At 43.0% G+C, this 17017-nt stretch overlaps 1 protein-coding gene and 1 long non-coding RNA gene across 4 annotated transcripts in view; one reads left to right on the top strand and one right to left on the bottom strand.

Moving 5' to 3' along the window:
* LOC132534273 (uncharacterized) overlaps positions 1–11837 on the bottom strand; it is a 148461-nt gene extending 136624 nt beyond the window's left edge. Inside the window, exon 1 of the long non-coding RNA XR_009545989.1 lies at positions 11650–11837. This is a non-coding gene — a long non-coding RNA (uncharacterized LOC132534273). The remainder of the gene's footprint in view (positions 1–11649) is intronic.
* DARS1 (aspartyl-tRNA synthetase 1) overlaps positions 11135–17017 on the top strand; it is a 70436-nt gene continuing 64553 nt past the window's right edge. Inside the window, exons 1-3 of one of the 3 annotated variants that reach the window (XM_060178049.1) lie at positions 11392–11444; positions 13842–13899; positions 15683–15735. Coding sequence is in view for 2 of the 3 variants with exons in the window: in XM_060178048.1 (XP_060034031.1) it covers positions 11379–11444; positions 13842–13899 (124 nt within the window). In the remaining variant the exon portion in view is untranslated. Of the gene's footprint in view, positions 11445–13841; positions 13900–15682; positions 15736–17017 lie in introns of all 3 variants that reach the window. The other 2 variants (XM_060178048.1, XM_007525016.3) reach the window with 2 other exon arrangements.

Below are 17017 nucleotides of genomic sequence, written 5' to 3'. Positions count from 1 at the left end.
ACCAGAGTGATGTCTGGTTTTTTCTCTCTCTCCTCCTATCTTTCTCATTAATAAATAAAAATAAAAAAAATCTTTGAAAAAAAAAAGAAATCACAATGGTAGGCAGGTAGAGAGAAATAGTATAGCTAGTAGAGTACAAGACTTGCCTGCCACTGCTCTGGGTTACATGTATACTACACTAGTGCTCTTTCATATGAAACTCTCATTTAAATAGTATGATAAATAATATTGCTTATTATTATTATTATTACACAACTGAAACTCATGCATTTGCACTTTCACTGTTCCAGAACAATTTTTTTTTTTTTTGCCTCCAGGGTTATTGCTGTGCCTCTGTGCCTGCACTATGAATCCACTGCTCCTGGAAGCCATTTTTTCCCAGTTTGTTGCCATTGTTGCTGTCGTTCTTGTTATTGTGGTCATCAATGTTTGTTGTTGTTGGATAGGCCAGAGAAATCAAGAGGGGATGGGAGACAGAAACAGGGATAGATACCTGAAAGATAGATACCTGAAGACCTGCTTCACTGCTTCTGAAGCAGGTGTGGAGCCAGGAACTCAAACCGGGGTCCTTGAGCCAGTCCTTAAGTTTCACATGCCATATGCACTTAACCCACTGCACTACCACCTGACTCCCCTCTAGAACACTTTATTTTCCATTCAGAAAGAGAAACAGAAAGCGATAGAGGACAGACACTATAGCACCAGAGCTTCCTCTAGTGCCATAGTAACTCTCATGTGGTGCCAGGGCACAAACCTGATGAGCTATTGCTCCAGCCCAAAGTGATAAATCTAAGAAAAAAAGGGGGGGATAACAATGGTAAATCAACTTTCTTAACAGAAATGCCTAGAATGGGTCATGGAGGTCTGTCTACCCACTGAATTATTTCTCTCTAAAGATATACTTTGTAACAGACCTATTTGGTAGTTTTTAGAATCCTGATTTGGTTCTTGTCAAGACAGGAATACACAAGCCAAGTAAAACTAAAGATAAGACCTAACTGATTTCATTAATAAAAATAGAAGACACTTTTAGACTTAGACATGGAAAGTGAAAAGTAAGTCAAAATTGCCAACTTATTGACCCTGTCTTATACACCAAAACAAGTGGCACTGAAAAGGGACTGGGTGGTTGATATTTAAGTTATAAGATACACTGTTGCTGACAAGCCACCTTTAGACTCCAATTATGCAACTTTATGTTGTGGAGAGGAATGGGGAATAGAATGTACCATAGCTCATCAGAACTGGGAAATGATAAGAAACCATCCCATGACAAAGATGGGAAAGTAAGCAATAGTGTCTTCCAAGAGGGTCATAGGTCATATTAGCTGTAGTTAGCCTTAGTTACAAGGCTAATTTGAATATCTGCAAGGTGATTGGAGTGATGTAGTGGAGCTGTTCTCTTACAATTCCTTGGCCTATGGATAGGCTATGAAACTTCAGGAAACCTAAATTTGTTTCCTTGGTTCTCAATTTACGATCGCAATTTAGAACAGTGAATGAAATATCATAAGGGCAACTGGACAAGTTTAAATTCCAAGAATGCTGATCATTAATCAAGTGGGTCCTTATAATTCCCAGAAATAGTACCAAAGACCAAATAACCCCAGAATTGTTGGGCTGTTGGAAAAGTCATGACATACTTTTTTAAAAATAAGACTCTCTCTTTCTAAAGATTATTTAAATTTATTTTTAATGTTTTATTTATTTAATGAGAGAGACATTAGAGAACTAATGAGCTCTGGCTTAACGGTGGTGCAGGTACCCCAGGTATTAAAGTTTTTTGCACAACCATTACACTGTCTCCACAATCTATAACATACTTTTCTTTTCTTTTTTTTTAATTTTTAAAAATATTTATTTTCCCTTCTGTTGTCCTTGTTTAATTTTGTTGTTGTTGTTGTTGTTATTGTTGTTGTTATTGATGTCATCGTTGTTAGATAGGACAGAAAGAAATGGAGAGAAAAGGGGAAGACAGAGAGGGGGAGAGAAAGACAGACACCTGCAGACCTGCTTCACCGCCTGTAAAGCAACTTCCCAATAGGTGGGGAGCCGGGACCTTGAACCAGGATCCTTATGCTGGTCCTTGCGCTTTGTTGCACTACCGCCCAACTCCCTTCTTTCTTCCTTTCTTTTTTTTTTAAATTATTTTTTAATCTTTATTTATTTATTGGACAGAGGCAGCCAGAAATCGAGAAGGAAGAGGTTGATAAAGGAGAGCGATACCTGCAGCACTGCTTCACCATTCTCAAAGCTTTCCCCCTGCAGGTGGGTACCAAGGGCTCAAACCTGGGTACTTGCACATTGTAATATGTGTGCTCAACCAGCTGTGACACGACCTGGCCCCCTTTTTCTGTTTTTCTATGCAAAAATGCATAACAAATTTATTTATTTATTTTATTTATTTGCCACTAGGGTGATCACTGGGCCTGGGTGCTGGAACTACAAGTCCACCACTCCCAGTGGCCATTTTTTCCCCTTATGTATTTACTTATTTATTCTTTATTATTATACTTGATAGGACAGAGAGAAATTGAGAGGGAAGGGGGTATAGTGAGGGAGAAAGACAGACACCTGCAAACCTGCTTCACCCCTAGTGAAGCTTTCTCCCTGCAGGTGGGGAGCAGGGGTCAGAACCTGGGTACTCGCACATGGCAATCTGTGCACTTAACCTGGTGTGCCACCATCAGGTCTTCCATCATAACTTTTCTAACAACCCAATGTTTTAGCATTCTCATTCACCACAAATAACCAATCTGGGAAACAACATAATAGCTATGCAAAATCTCTTACACTTGAGGTTCTGAGGTCCCAGGTTCAATCCCCAGCATCACTATAAGCCAGAGCTAAGCAGTGCTCTGGTCTTGTTTGTTCTCCTGTGTGTCTATGTGTGTGTTAATGAGGTAGCTGGGCCATAGTGCAGCGGGTTAAGCACAAGGACTGGCTCCCAGTTAGAGCCCCCCCCCCCACTCCCCACCTGTAGGGTGGTCACTTCCCAAGCGGTGAAGCAGGTCTACAGGTGTCTTTCACTTCCCCTTCTGTCTTCCCCTCCTCTCTCCATTTCTCTTTGTCCTATCCAACAACAACATCAATAACTACAACAACAATAAAAAACAAGGGCAACAAAAAGGGAATGAATAAATAAAATATAAAAAATTAATAAAAATAAATGGACTGGGTGGTCCGGGAGGTGGCACAGTGGATTAAGCATTGTACTCTCAAGCATGAGGCCCTTAGTTCAATCCCTGGCAGCACATGTACCAGAATGATGTCTTTTTCTTTTTTTCTTTTTTTTTTTTTAATTTTTCTAGAGCACTGCTGAGCTCTGGCTTATGGTGATTCAGGCATGAGAGTCTAGTTTGCATAACCATTATGCTATCTATACCGTGCCCCTTTCTCTCTCTCCTCCTATCTTTCTCATTAATAAATGAATAAAATATTTAAATAAAAAGAGAAAAGAAAATAAATGGAGCAGGTTGGTGGTGCACCTGGTTGAGTGCACATTTACAAGTCACAAGCCCCTAGTCCCCACCTGCAGGGGGAAATTTGTGCAAGTGGTGAAGCAGGGCTGCAGGTGTCTCTTTCTCTCTGCCTATCTTCCCCATGCCTCTCAATTTCTGGCTGTCTCTATCCAGTACATTTAATTAAAAAAAAAAAGTAGTTTGGAAGATGGTACAATGAATAAGGCATTAAAGTATGAGTCACAAGTTCAATCCCCGGCAGCACATGTACCAGAGTGATGTCTAGTTCTTTCTTTCTCCTCCTATCTTTCTCATAAATAACTAAATAAAATATTTTAAAGAATGAAAAAAACAATCTCCCTCTTCCCCAACCACCTCTAGTCCCCAGCCCCACCACTCATGACCTAGCTTCTTCTTCCAGACAAAACTGAAGTCACTAAATAGGAGTTTTATTATCTTGCTGAAACCAAGCAACTAGTTACCCTAGCTTTTTCTCCTCCAGTTTTCTTTTCTTTTCTTTTCTTTCCTTTTCTTTATTGCTTTCAGGGTTATAGCTGGGGCTCAGTGTTGGCACTATGAATCCACAGCTCCTGGCAGCCACTTCTTTCTTCTTCTCCTTCTCCTTCTTCTTTTTTGTTATTGTTTTGTTTTGCCTTCAGGGTTATTGCTGAGGCTAGGCGCCTGCACCATGAATCCACTGCTCCTGGAGGCCATTTTTTCTCTTTTGTTGCCCTTGTTGTTTATCACTATTGCCACTGCTGTCGTTGTTGTTGGACAGGACTGAGAGAAATTGAGAGAGGACAGGAAGTCAGAGAGGGGGAAAGATAGACACCTGCAGACCTGCTTCACTGCCTGTGAAGCAACCCCCTGCAGGTGGGGAACCAGGGGCTCAAACTGGGATTCTTACACCCACTTGTTCTTATGCTTTGCGCCATGTGTGCTTAACCTGCTTCGATACCACCCAGCCCCCTCTTTCTTTTTTAACTAGAGCACTGATCAAGTTCTGGCCTATGGTGATACAGGAAATTGAACCAGGGACTTCAGAATCCTCAGGGATGAGGGTCTCTTTGTATAACCATCATGCTATCTACCCCTGCCACTTTTCTTTCTATATTATTTTTTATTTACTAGGACAGAGAAATTGAGAGGGAAGGAGACATACAGAGGGGTAAATGATAGAGTCTTGGGGCTGAGTGCCCAGTTAAACACACAGTATGAAGCACAAGGACATGCTCAAGAATCTGGGTTTAATAGAGAGGGAGAGAGAAAAACAGACACCTGCAGACCTGCTTCACTACTTGTGAAGCAATTCTGCTGCAGGTGGGGAGGTGGGGATTCAAATCAGGATCCTTGAGCAGGTCCTTGCGCATCATACTATGTCCACTTAACCTGGTGCACCACCGCCCAGCTCCCAGACATTTTTTTTTCTTTACCACAGCACTGCTCAGCTCTGGCTTATGGTGGTGCAGGGAGTTGTACTTGGGACCAGGGAGCCTTGGGCATGAGAGTCTGTTTGCATAACTATTATGCTATCTACCCCTCGCCCCAAGACACTGTTAAGTTAAAAGGTGACAGAGTGAGTACAAAGAGAAACAGTTCTTTGTGGTTTCTTTTCCTTTCTTTTTTTCCTGCCTTCTTCCCCCCCCCCTTTTTTTTTTTTCTAAATCGCTCTCTTTATTTATTGGATACAGATATCCATCTATGGCCATACCACCCTCAACACATCCGACCTCATCTGGATAGACATTCAGAAATCAAGAGAGAAGGGGGAGGTAGAGACAGAGAGACACCTGCAGCCCTGCTTCACCACTTGCAAAGCTTTCCCTTTGCAGGTGGGGACCAGGGGCTTGAATCTGGGCTCAACTAGATGCCCTATCACCCTGACCACCTTCCTTTCTCTCTTTTACTTTCTTTTTAAAAAAACTATCTTTATTTATTTATTTATTAGTTAGAGACAGGCAGAAATTGAGAGGGAATGGGGTGATAGAGAGGGAGAGAGACAGAGAGACACTGCAGCACTGCTTCACCACTTGCAAAACTTTCCCCCTGCAGGTGGGGACGGGGGCTTGAACCTGGGTTCTTGTACACTGTAACATGTGCACATGTGTGCTCACCCAGGTGTACCACCACCTGGCCTCTCTTTCTCTCTCCCTCCCTCCTCCCCCCTTCCTCTCATTTCCCTCCAAGGTGAGGCTGCCACTGCACCCAGTGGCCATTTTTTCTTTATATTTATGTATTTTTTTATTAGATAGGGCAGAGATAAATTAAGAAAGGACAGGGAGAGATCGCTTTCTCTCCTCTCCTCTCCTCTCCTCTCCCGGATCAACTAGGAATACCAAAGGAGACCACCCGGACCGAAACAAGACAGGACTAGAATGACCACAGAAACCCAGTAAATCACCCGTGAGTACAAACACGCGTGGCTGGTGACAGAGAGGAGAGAGGGGCCTAAGGAGAGATTAAGTGACTGCTAACAGTTCGACAGTTTGTCAGTGGAGACACCACCTCCAGTCTGCTCCACCAACAAGGGGACAGCTGAAGGGAGGAAAGGACTCCCCAGAGACTCACCAAGTACAACTCTGAGTCCCCATTGCTACTACCCTCAGAATCTGGAGCAGCAACAGGGAGGGACACCAGGGCACAGAGATCTAACCGGGAAACTCAGGAGAAGACCTATACCTCGGTGGCATAGCTGAAGGGCTGTGAAAGTCTCTTTGCATAACCACTGGATTACCTCTGCCACACCCTGCTTTATCTCTTGGTCAGGAGTCATTGATTAAGCCAAGAAGCCTATTGATAGTTTAAAAGCCCTCAGGCTACCATAGCCTACAGGGGGAAAAAAAAAGGCTTTTACACCACTGAACTCCAACTCAGGGATTGAAAAACCTCTTAACTTATATAAAATGGTTAAAACAACAAGAAAAAATAATGGAGACTCGAACCAGGACAAGAGTCCAGCTAAAAGTCCTCCAGAGGGCAAAGCACAAAACAACGAGTTCAACATCCAAACATTAGCTAAGGAAATAATAACAGGAGTGAGTAAAGAATTTGAAAAAATTGTAATCAGAAATGCAGGAACAACAAATGAGAATATGGAAGAAAATTCTAATTATCTCATGGTTATTAGAGAGCTGAAAGCTGAAATTGCTGAGCTAAGAAGGCAACTAGCTGAACAAGCTAAAACAGTATCAGAGCAGGGCAACAAAATAGATGAACTCCAGAAAGCAGTAGAGGGCAGAGAGAATAGAATCAATGAGGCTGAAGACAGAATTAGCAAGATTGAGGATGAATTAGAGACAACTAAAAAAGAAGTAAGAGATCTCAAAAAGAGATTAAGAGATGCTGAAAACAACAACAGAGTCCTATGGGATGACTTCAAAGGAAACAATATACGCATTATTGGCTTACCAGAGGAAGAAAGAGAAGGGGAGGAAGAAAGCGTTCTCCAGGCCATAATAGCTGAAAATTTCTCTAGTCTAGACAACACCAAAGACATAAAGATTCAAGAAGCCCAGAGGGTCCCAAACAGAATTAACCCAGACCTAAAGACACCAAGACATGTCATACTTAGATTGGAAAGGAATAAGGATAAAGAAAGGATCCTCAAGGCTGCAAGAGAAAAACAAAGAGTCACCTACAAAGGAAAACCCATAAGATTAGCAGCAGACTTCTCCATACAAACACTACAGGCCAGAAGAGAATGGCAAGATATCTATCGAGTGCTCAATGAGAAAGGCTTTCAGCCAAGAATACTATATCCTGCTAGACTGTCATTCAGACTAGATGGAAGCATCAAAACCTTCTCAGACAAGCAACAGTTGAAGGAAGCAACCATCACCAAGCCTGCCTTGAAAGAAGTTCTGAAAGGTTTCCTATAAACAACCAGACCACCACAAATAGAACATATATCAAAACACTCTAAAACTCTACAAGAATGGCGTTAAAATATCTTCAATCTTTGATATCAATAAATGTGAATGGCCTGAATTCACCTATTAAAAGACACAGAGTAGGAAGATGGATCAGAAAACACAACCCAACAATATGTTGTCTACAGGAAACTCACCTAACGTAACAAGACAAACACAGACTTAAAGTGAAAGGATGGAAAACTATCATTCAAGCCAATGGCCCACAAAAAAGGGCAGGAACAGCTATTCTCATATCTGACATGATAGACTTTAAAATACATAAGATTAAAAAAGATAGGAATGGACACTACTTAATGCTCAGAGGATCAGTCAATCAAGAGGACTTAACAATTATTAATATCTATGCACCCAATTAGAAGCCATCTAAATACATCAAACTTCTACTGAAAGAGCTACAGCAATATATTAACAGTAACACAATCATAGTAGGGGACTTCAACACCCCACTATCTCAACTTGACAGATCATCCAGGAAGAAAATCAGTAAAGACATAAGGGAGCTAAATGAAGAGATAGATAACCTAGAACTATTGGACATTTTCAGAGTCATTCAGAGCAAGTTGTGGTATATATACACAATGGAATACTACTCAGCTGTAAAAAATGGTGACTTCACCGTTTTCAGCCGATCTTGGATGGACCTTGAAAAAATCATGTTGAGTGAAATAAGTCAGAAACAGAAGGATGAATATGGGATGATCTCACTCTCAGGCCGAAGTTGAAAAACAAGATTAGAAAAGAAAACACAAGTCGAACCTGAAATGGAATTGGAGTATTACACCAAAGTAAAAGACTCTGGGGTGGGTGGGTGGGTGGGGATAATACAGGTCCATGAAAAATGATGAATGAAATAGTGGGGGTTGTATTGCTAAATGGGAATCTGGGGAATGTTATGCATGTAAAAAATAAATAAATAAAAAATAAAGTGAAAAAAAAAAAAAAAAAGAAAGGACAGGGAAATAGAGAAGAAAAGGAAAGACCACCGCAGACTTACTCCATCGTTTGTGAAGTAGATCCCTTGCAGGTGGGGGGCAGGGGCTCTAATCCGGGTCATGGAGCTTGGTAATACGTCTGCTTAACCAGGTGTGCCACCATACAGCCTTGCCTTCTCTCCTCTCCCTCTCCTCCAGACCCTACCCTCCCCTGCCCTCCCCTCTCCTTCTCTCTCCTCTCCTCTCCTCTCCTCTCCTCTCCTCTCCCCTCCCCTCCCCTCCCCTCCCCTCCCCTCCTCTCCCCTTCTCTTCTCTTCTCCTTTAGGGAGGATGTGCTTTGCTTGGTTTCAGCAGTCAAGGTATCTGCATAAGTGAATTCACTAGCTCCCTGATGCTTTTTGCCTTCAGGTAGGGTGGGGAAGAGGGTGGTTATCAGATCAGTGCTATATAACATCTTGTATATGGTACTGGATGGAACCTAGGCCTAACAAGGCTGACAAGAACTCTACCAGTAGCTATCGTTTCCTTTCTTTTTTTTTTTTTTTTTAATATTTTCTATATTTATTTATTTTCCCTTTTGCTGCCCTTGTTGTTTTTTATTGTTGTAGTTGTTGTTGTTACTGATGTCATCGTTGTTGGATAGGACAGAGAGAAATGGAGAGAGGAGGGGAAGACAGAGGGGGAGAAAGATAGACACCTGCAGACCTGCTTCACCTTCTGTGAAGCGACTCCCCTGCAGGTGGGGAGCTGGGGGCTCGAACCGGGATCCTTATGCCGGTCCTTGTGCTTGGCGCCACCGCCGCTTAACCCGCTGCGCTACCGTCCGGCTGGCTCCCCGTTTCCTTTCTTTTTATTTTCTTTTAATTATCTTTATTTATTTATTGGCTAGAGACAGCCAGCAATCAAGAGGGAAGGGGGGCATAGAGAGGAAGAGAAACAGAGAGACACCTGCAGCACTACTTCACCACTTGTGAAGCTTTCCCCCTGCAGGTGGGGACAGGGGACTCGAACCTGAGTCCTTGCACACTGTAACTTGCGCCACTACACGGCCCTTTCATTTTCTTTTTTGCCTCCAGGGTTATTGCTGAGGCTCGGTGCCTGCACTACAAATTCACTGCTCCTGGAGGCCATGTTTTCCCATTTTGTTGACCTTCTCGTCGTTATTGCTATTGTTGCCATTAATGTTGTTGTTGGATAGGACAGAGAGAAATCGAGAGAGGGGGAGAGAAAGACACCTGTAGACCTGATTCACTGATTGTGAAGCGACCACCCATGCAGGTGGGGGGCAGGGGGCTCAAGCCGGGCTCCTTACACAGGTCCTCGCGCTTATACGTAACCTGCTGCGCTACCACCAGACCCCTCTTTTCCTTTCTTTAATTTTGCCACTAGGATTGTGGTTCCATATCTGCAGGGCTCCCAACACTATTGGCAGCCCCTTCCCCCCCTTTCGCTTTTCTCTCAGAAAGGAGAGAAGAGAGGAGATACCACAGCACTGCTTCACCACATATCAAGTCTCCCCTCTAGGTATCAGACTTGAACCCAGATCCTCACATGGCAAAGTGCACTCAACATGGTGAACCATCTCTCTGCTATCTCTTCACTTTAATTAATTTAACTTAACCTAGGCCTCAGTGCCTGTAAACTCCATGGCCCTTTCCCAGTGGCTGCTTCTTCTGTTTCTTTTCTTTCTTCCTTTTTTTTTTTTTTTTTTTGCCTCTGGGGTGATTGCTGGGGCCGGGCATCCACTGCTCCTGGAGGCTATTTTTTCCCTTTTGTTGCCCTTGTTGTTTATCGTTGTTGTTATTGCTGTTGTTGTTGGGTAGGACACAGAGAAATGGAGAGAGGAGGGGAAGACAGAGGGAGAGAGAAAGATAGACACCTGCAGACGTACTTCACTGCCCGTGAAGCGACGCCTTTGCAGGTGGGGAGCCGGAGGCTCGAACCGGGATCCTTAAACTGGTCCTTGGGCTTTGCGCCACGTGCGCTTAAGCCGCTGAGCTTCCGCCTGGCCCCCTTTCTGTTTTGTTTTGTCTTGTTTTCAGAGTGAAAGACAGAAATAAAAGGCAAGAGGGACTGAGAAGAGGGTCACCAGCGACACGTCCACTGCTCCTGAAGGGAACCTGCTCTTGCGGTTATCTCCCTTTCTTCTTCTAGCATTTGCCCTTCTTCCATAGCCAGTCAACAGGTCAGGTTGAAAGCTGTCAGGAGCTGCTTGTTGCTGGCTTTGAAAGTGACTGGGATCCATGTGGATTCAGTCGGCTAGGAAGGATCGTCAGTTTCCCCAAGGAATGGGTACTCACATATCTCCCTTTTACCCAGATCACCAAATTACTGTCAGTTGCGACAAAAGAATCATGAATAAACTTTTTGTTGAAAGCCTAAGGAGAAGATTCACCTAGGACAACCAGCATTAGGCACTGCCTGAATCAATGCAACAGGCCCGCGCCCGCGCGTGTGTGTCCACGCGTGTGGTGTTTACACTTATCTCTTGGGAACTGGCACCCAGTCCTACCGTAGCAAGTCAACTGCCTATAACCCAGCACTCCTGGGCTCCATTACGCAGAGAAGCGGCTAGCGATGCCTCAATATTGGTGCTTGAACTGTCTGTGGTTAAAGTACAAAGGAACAACAACAACAAAAAAAAATGCTGAGAGGAAAACAGCAGAGGTAGCAGCCAAGCCACTGCTGAAAAGAGAGCGCCAAAGCTTTCCTCAGACCAAAGGAAATCTCGCTCCTCGCCAATCCCGCGAGACGATAACAAATTCCCAGAGACTCCCACCAACCCCAGGCCGATACCCGGAAGGGCGGGGCCTGAAGAGGAGACCTTGGCGCGCGGCCTGCCACCACCAGCAAGCGTCTCGAAATCTCGAGACAGCTACGACTCTCGCGATCTTCCCACAGCCGACCCGCACTCCACGCAGAGTTGGCCCGCACGCAAGTGTGTGACTGGAGTTCCAGGAGGGCGGAGACAGCGGGTGGGAGAAGCCCCTTCGGCCTACTCTACGGAAGCCCGCGAGGGAGGATAGTGACCGCTGCCCCGTCCGCTAGACCAGATGCCCAGCGCCAACGCCAGCCGCAAGAGTCAAGAGAAGCCGCGGGAGATCATGGACGCGGCTGAAGTGCGTTTCCTCCTTTCCTGGGTCTGAGAACACAGACCCCGCGGCCAGGGCCCGCCGGCGCTGAGGGAGGGAGGGAGGGAGGGAGCGAGCAGGGTGCACGGGCGCCGCCCTTGGGGTCGCCGCCTGCACTTTCCGCGGGCTTGGGTTCCGGACGCCCAGGCCATGCTGGGGCGGCGTGCCAGAGCCACCTGATGACGTTTCTCACTCGGATTGTCTGGGCAGCCTGGCCTTCAGGAAACATACCCCTGGGGTGGGGTTGCACGAAAGCTCCGGCCGCCCCCCGGAGGTGGGAGCAGCGGGGGTCACTCTCCAGCCTCCCCGGGTTAGACTCGTCCTGCACGCACCCCGCCCCGCCCCCACCCGGGATACTCTTCAATGTACTTGTTGGGTTTTTGTTTTAATCAGACGTCCTGTCAGTATATTTAGTGACCACTATCCATGGAACAACTTAAAAAATAGGTTATTTTTATTTCTCCCTCTAAATGACCCAGTGAGGAAGCAAGGGAAGTTTGCAGAAGATGGATCAGAAAGGGGCCAGGCGGAGGCGTGCCTGGTTAAGCGCACACATTACAGTGCGCAAGGACCCAGGTTCAAGCTCCTGGACCCCGTCTACGGGGGGGAAAGCTTCACAAGTGGTGTAGCAGGGCTGCAAGCGTCTGTCTCTTGCCTTCCACTCTTACTTTCTCTGTCTATCCAATAGTAAATACATAAAATATTTTTTTAAAAAGAAAATGGATTGGAAATAAAGTGACCCAAAATCATATGGGTAGTTCGTAACTCACAGTGGTCCTTCAGTGCTTTTCCAAAAGGAAAGTTTCAAGTCATTCTACAAGTTCTGTATGTCATAATGAACCACAGCTCTAATTCCTGTCCAACTCCTGTTTTTTGTTTGTTTGTTTGTTTGTTTTGTTTTCTTAATTACTTTATTAGGTAGGAGGAGAGAAAGAACCAGATATCACTCTGGTGCATGAGCTGCCAGGGATAGAACTCAGGACTTCTTGCTTCATAATCCAATGCTTTATCTACTGTGCCACATCCTGGACCACCTGTTTTTTTTTTCTAAACCCATTTATTTGTTTATAAAATGGAAATATTAACAAGACCATAGAATAAGAGAGGTACATTTCCAACAGTTCCCACCACCAGAACTCTGTATCCCCTCCCCTCCCCTGATATCTTCCCTATTCTTTATCCCTCTGGGAGTATGGACCCAGGATCATTACAGGGTGCAGAAGGTGGAGAGTCTGGCTTCTGTAATTGCTTCTTTGCTGAACATGGCCCAACTCCTGTTTTTTTTTTTTAAAGAAATTTTTCTACTCTTATTTATTTTAATTGTGTTTATTTGTTGGATAGAGGCAACCAGAAATCGAGAAGGTAGGGAGGGGGAGATTAAGGAGAGAAACATCTGCAGTACTTGCAAAGCCTTCTTTGCAAGTGGGGACCTGGGGCTCGAACACAGATCCGAATTATGTGTGCTCAGCCAGATGTGCCACCACCAGGCCCCTTTGACTCCTTATTTTTTTGTAACATTTTAAAAAAATTTTATTTATTTATTTGTTTATTGGATAGAGACAGGTAGAAATTAGAGGGAAGGAGGTGATTGGGAGGGAGACACCTGCAGCCTTGCTTCACCACTTGTGAAGCTTTCCCCCTGCAGGTGGGAACCAGGGGATCAAATCTGGGTCCTTGCCCGTTATAAAATGTGCGCTCAACCAGGTGTGCTACCACCTGCCCCCCCTTTTTTATTTTTGGAAGAGACCACAGCACTTCAATATGGTGGAGTCCTTGGTTGAGTTGTGCACACATTACAAAGCAGCACACTGTCCAAGTGAACTAATTGCCTGGCCTTGTTCCTTTTACAGTTTTTTTTTGTAGGGATTCTGAAGGTGGCTTGGGAGTTTAGCTCACCTGGTAGGGCTAGTGCCTTACCGTGTGCACAGATATCCAGCCCTGCCATGGCATGGCAGCACCACATGGGGATGTAGATGTGTGCTTTGGTGTCTTGATATTTAAAATATAAAGAATGAAAAAGTTGGCCAGAGAGTAATGATTTCCAGCATGCACAAGGCCCCTGTTCAGTAGAAAAGAAAAATAATATGGGTTGCTGAAATACAAACATACAATTATGAGTTGTACATGGGTATAAATTGTATGTGCACATACTATTATATCTGATATATCTGTCATGGAGGGTGATTCTCAAAACTGACAAGAAACTGAATGTTCTTTTTTTTCCTGTGTCCTTTTTCTATGGAATGCATATATAAAAGATGTGACAGATTTCCATATTGTCTCTGAAATACTGAAAATGAGGAAAGTTAAAACATTTCTTTTTATACTGTGATTTGTCTTGTGTGTTTATTAGCGCTTAAAAATTCAATGCATTATTTTTTGTAGGACTATGCTAAAGAAAGATATGGAATATCTTCAATGATACAGTCACAAGAAAAACCAGGTTAGTAGCTGTATCATAGTAAGTACATAGTACATAGTAAGTACAGGTTAGTAGCTATGTCATAGTACATAGTAAGTACAGCTTCCTGTTTTTGTTTTTTTCTCTCTAATTCCAGGAGTACTCCTGATGAAGGCATAACAAAGGTCAACATAAGTAAAGGCATAACTGAAAAAATTTAAATGACATTAAAAAGTCAAGCAGGTGCCATAACCCTGAGTCTGTTTAGTGTGTCTAATCTGAAAAAGGAAAATAAAGTGTAATTTTAAATGGTAAATTAATTTTTTTTTAATGTAAGCAACAGATACTGAAGATTAGAACACAGTAGAAGTTCAGAGAGGAAGTGAAATTAATATATATTTTTATTGTTGCAGTTATTATTGTTGTCGTCGTTGTTAGATAGGATAGAGAGAAATGGAGAGAGGAGGGGAAGACGGGGAGAGAAAGACAGACACCTGCAGACCTGCTTCACCAACTATGAAGGGATTCCCCTGCAGGTGGGAAGCCGGGGCTCAAACTGGGATCCTTACGCCAGTCCTTGCACTTTGCGCCACCTGCGCTTAACCCACTGCACTACCACCAGACTCCTGGTAAATTAAATTTTTAAATATTCCCAAGTGGTTATGGTTTAATTCTAATCTGGAGGCTAAAGGAAGAAAGGTTAATAATAACTGCCTTCATGTTTGTAACCTTTTGAATGTTTTAAGAAACTATTTCCTTTACCTTTATGTAAGTTTGTCTTTGAAATTGACTTGTCATGTGTTTATATGAGCACTATAGGTTTTCTGTTAACAAACATATACCTTTTGTTTCTATATTGTGTATCTGATTTCAACAGATTGTTGTTCAACTATTTAACATTGATTTTTCTTGTTGTCCTTAAATTTTTGCTACAATTACAGACCATTAAATGCTAACCCATTAGAAACACTAGTTGCTTCCAATTTAGAGGTCCGTGAATTTTATGCTTTTGGAGATAAAATATCTCCAGGTCAACTTCATTCTTATTTTGAGTACTGTTACAACTAGATTACAAATGCTTTTCCCCCCCAACTTCATTAAAAAATACAGTAAGAGACTAAAATTGTTGCCCAAAATAAATCATTTCCAAAAGATAAGCATGCACTCAGTGTAAAATGTGTCATAAGTTGTCAAGGTAAGTGATGGCATTCTTCTGCCTACATCAGGAGAGATCGTTTGAGATTTTGCCTTTTCTTTATTTTCTTTTTTCTTGTCTGCTAAATTTCTATCTGAACCATACTTCCTTAAACTTAAACATAAATAAACTAACTCACTGCAGTTTTGGTCTTTTTTCTTTAATTTTTAAAAATATTTTCCTTTTTGTTGCCCTTGTTTTACTGCTGTAGTTATTGATGTCATTGTAGTTGGATTGGAGAGAGATGGGGAAGACTGAAAGGGGGAGAGAAAGATAGACACCTGCAGACCTGTTTCATCACTTGTGAAGCAACTCCCCTGCAGGTGGGGAGCTGAGAGCTCGAACCAGGATCCTTATGCTGGTCCTTGTGCTTTGTACCACGTGCACTTAACCCGCTGTGCTACCGCCCGACTCAGTTTCGGTCTTTTAATAGACAACAATTAGTTATTACAATAAAAACTGCTCCTATCTAACAGATCCAGACTAGTGTCTTCCACTTTCAACCTCCCCATAGAGGGAAAGATAGCCTATTTATATAATGTGATAATAGTAAATAATAGTAAAACTAACTTTGGTTTTACTTTTGCTAAAAACCTAATACTTTGCTTAACATGTTTGTTTCTTCATCAGCTTCCATTTCTCTAGATTCCTTCATTCTAATGCCACTGAATTAGAAGTGCAGAGTAGGCAATATTTTTTCAAACCACTGGCTGTTGTTTTATCCACTTACACTTGTGGGAGTTGACATATATCTCAAGTATTTGTGGAAATGGTTAAGGTTGAAAACTTCTACACTATTTGGAATGTCACATGAAAGGCTATTGCTGTCTACCAAAGTAAAATTATAACTAACCTAGTCATCATGTTTATTTATAGTTCTATTCTTATATTATGCCGTTTCATTATTTGATTTGACCTTTTTTTTTTTTTTTCTCCAGGGTTATTGCTGGGCTCGGTGCCTGCACCATGAATCCACCGCTCCTGGAGGCCATTTTTTCCCTCTTTTGTTGCCCTTGTAGCCTCGTTGTGGTTATTATTATTACGATTGTTGATGTTCATTGTTGGATAGGACAGAAGAAAAATGGAGAGAGGAGAGGAAGACAGAGGGGGAGAGAAAGATAGACACCTGCAGACCTGCTTCACCACCTGTGAAGCGACTCCCCTGCAGGTGGGGAGCCGGGGGCTCGAACCGGGATCTTTACGCTGGTCCTTGTGCTTTGCGCCACATGTGCTTAACCCACTGCGCCACCGCCCGATCCCCGTGATTTGACTTTTTATTAACTAGTAATAAAACTGTTTAAAAGTGGCATTCTCAGGGATTCGGCGGTAGTGCAGCGGGTTAAGCGCACGTGGTGCAAAGTGCAAGGACCTCCCTAAGGATCCCAGTTCGAGCCCCTGGCTTCCTACCTGCAGGGGAGTTGCTTCACAAGTGGTGAAGCAGGTCTACAGGTGTTTGTCTTTCTTTCCCTCTCTCTGTCTTCCCCTCCTCTCTCTATTTCTCTCTGTTCTATCCAATAACGTTGACAACAATAATAACTACAACAATAAAACAAGGGCAACAAAAGGGAATAAATATTTATTTTAAAAAATGGCATTCTCATATATGTACTTTACATTTTTGTGCTGCTTTGTCTTGCCTTTTCTGTTTCACACATACGACAGATTTGGAAGTTGGCTTTACTCATAAAGCCTGATAGTAGTATTTGCAGAAATTCTCTTGTGATGCCCAGTGACTTAAACAAATTCTTCGCTTCCATTAATTCCCCCAATTAAAAAAATATATATAAATTTATTTAAATTTTTTTCTCACTAAAGTGTGAAGCTATACTCCTAAATTAGAAATTTTATAAAGTTTACATAAACTAATGGTAAAGCTCTTAAACATTCTAAATTATAGCCCCCTTCCCTCCAAAAAATGCTCATTCATTCTGTTTTTGGTGGTGAAAGCTATAGTATTCTCTTTTT

The sequence above is a fragment of the Erinaceus europaeus genome, chromosome 18 (genome assembly GCF_950295315.1).
Source record: "Erinaceus europaeus chromosome 18, mEriEur2.1, whole genome shotgun sequence".
Classification (NCBI taxonomy): domain Eukaryota; kingdom Metazoa; phylum Chordata; class Mammalia; order Eulipotyphla; family Erinaceidae; genus Erinaceus; species Erinaceus europaeus.
The sequence above is the reverse complement of the archived record's forward strand: the minus strand, read 5'-3'. Positions and strand labels throughout refer to the sequence as shown.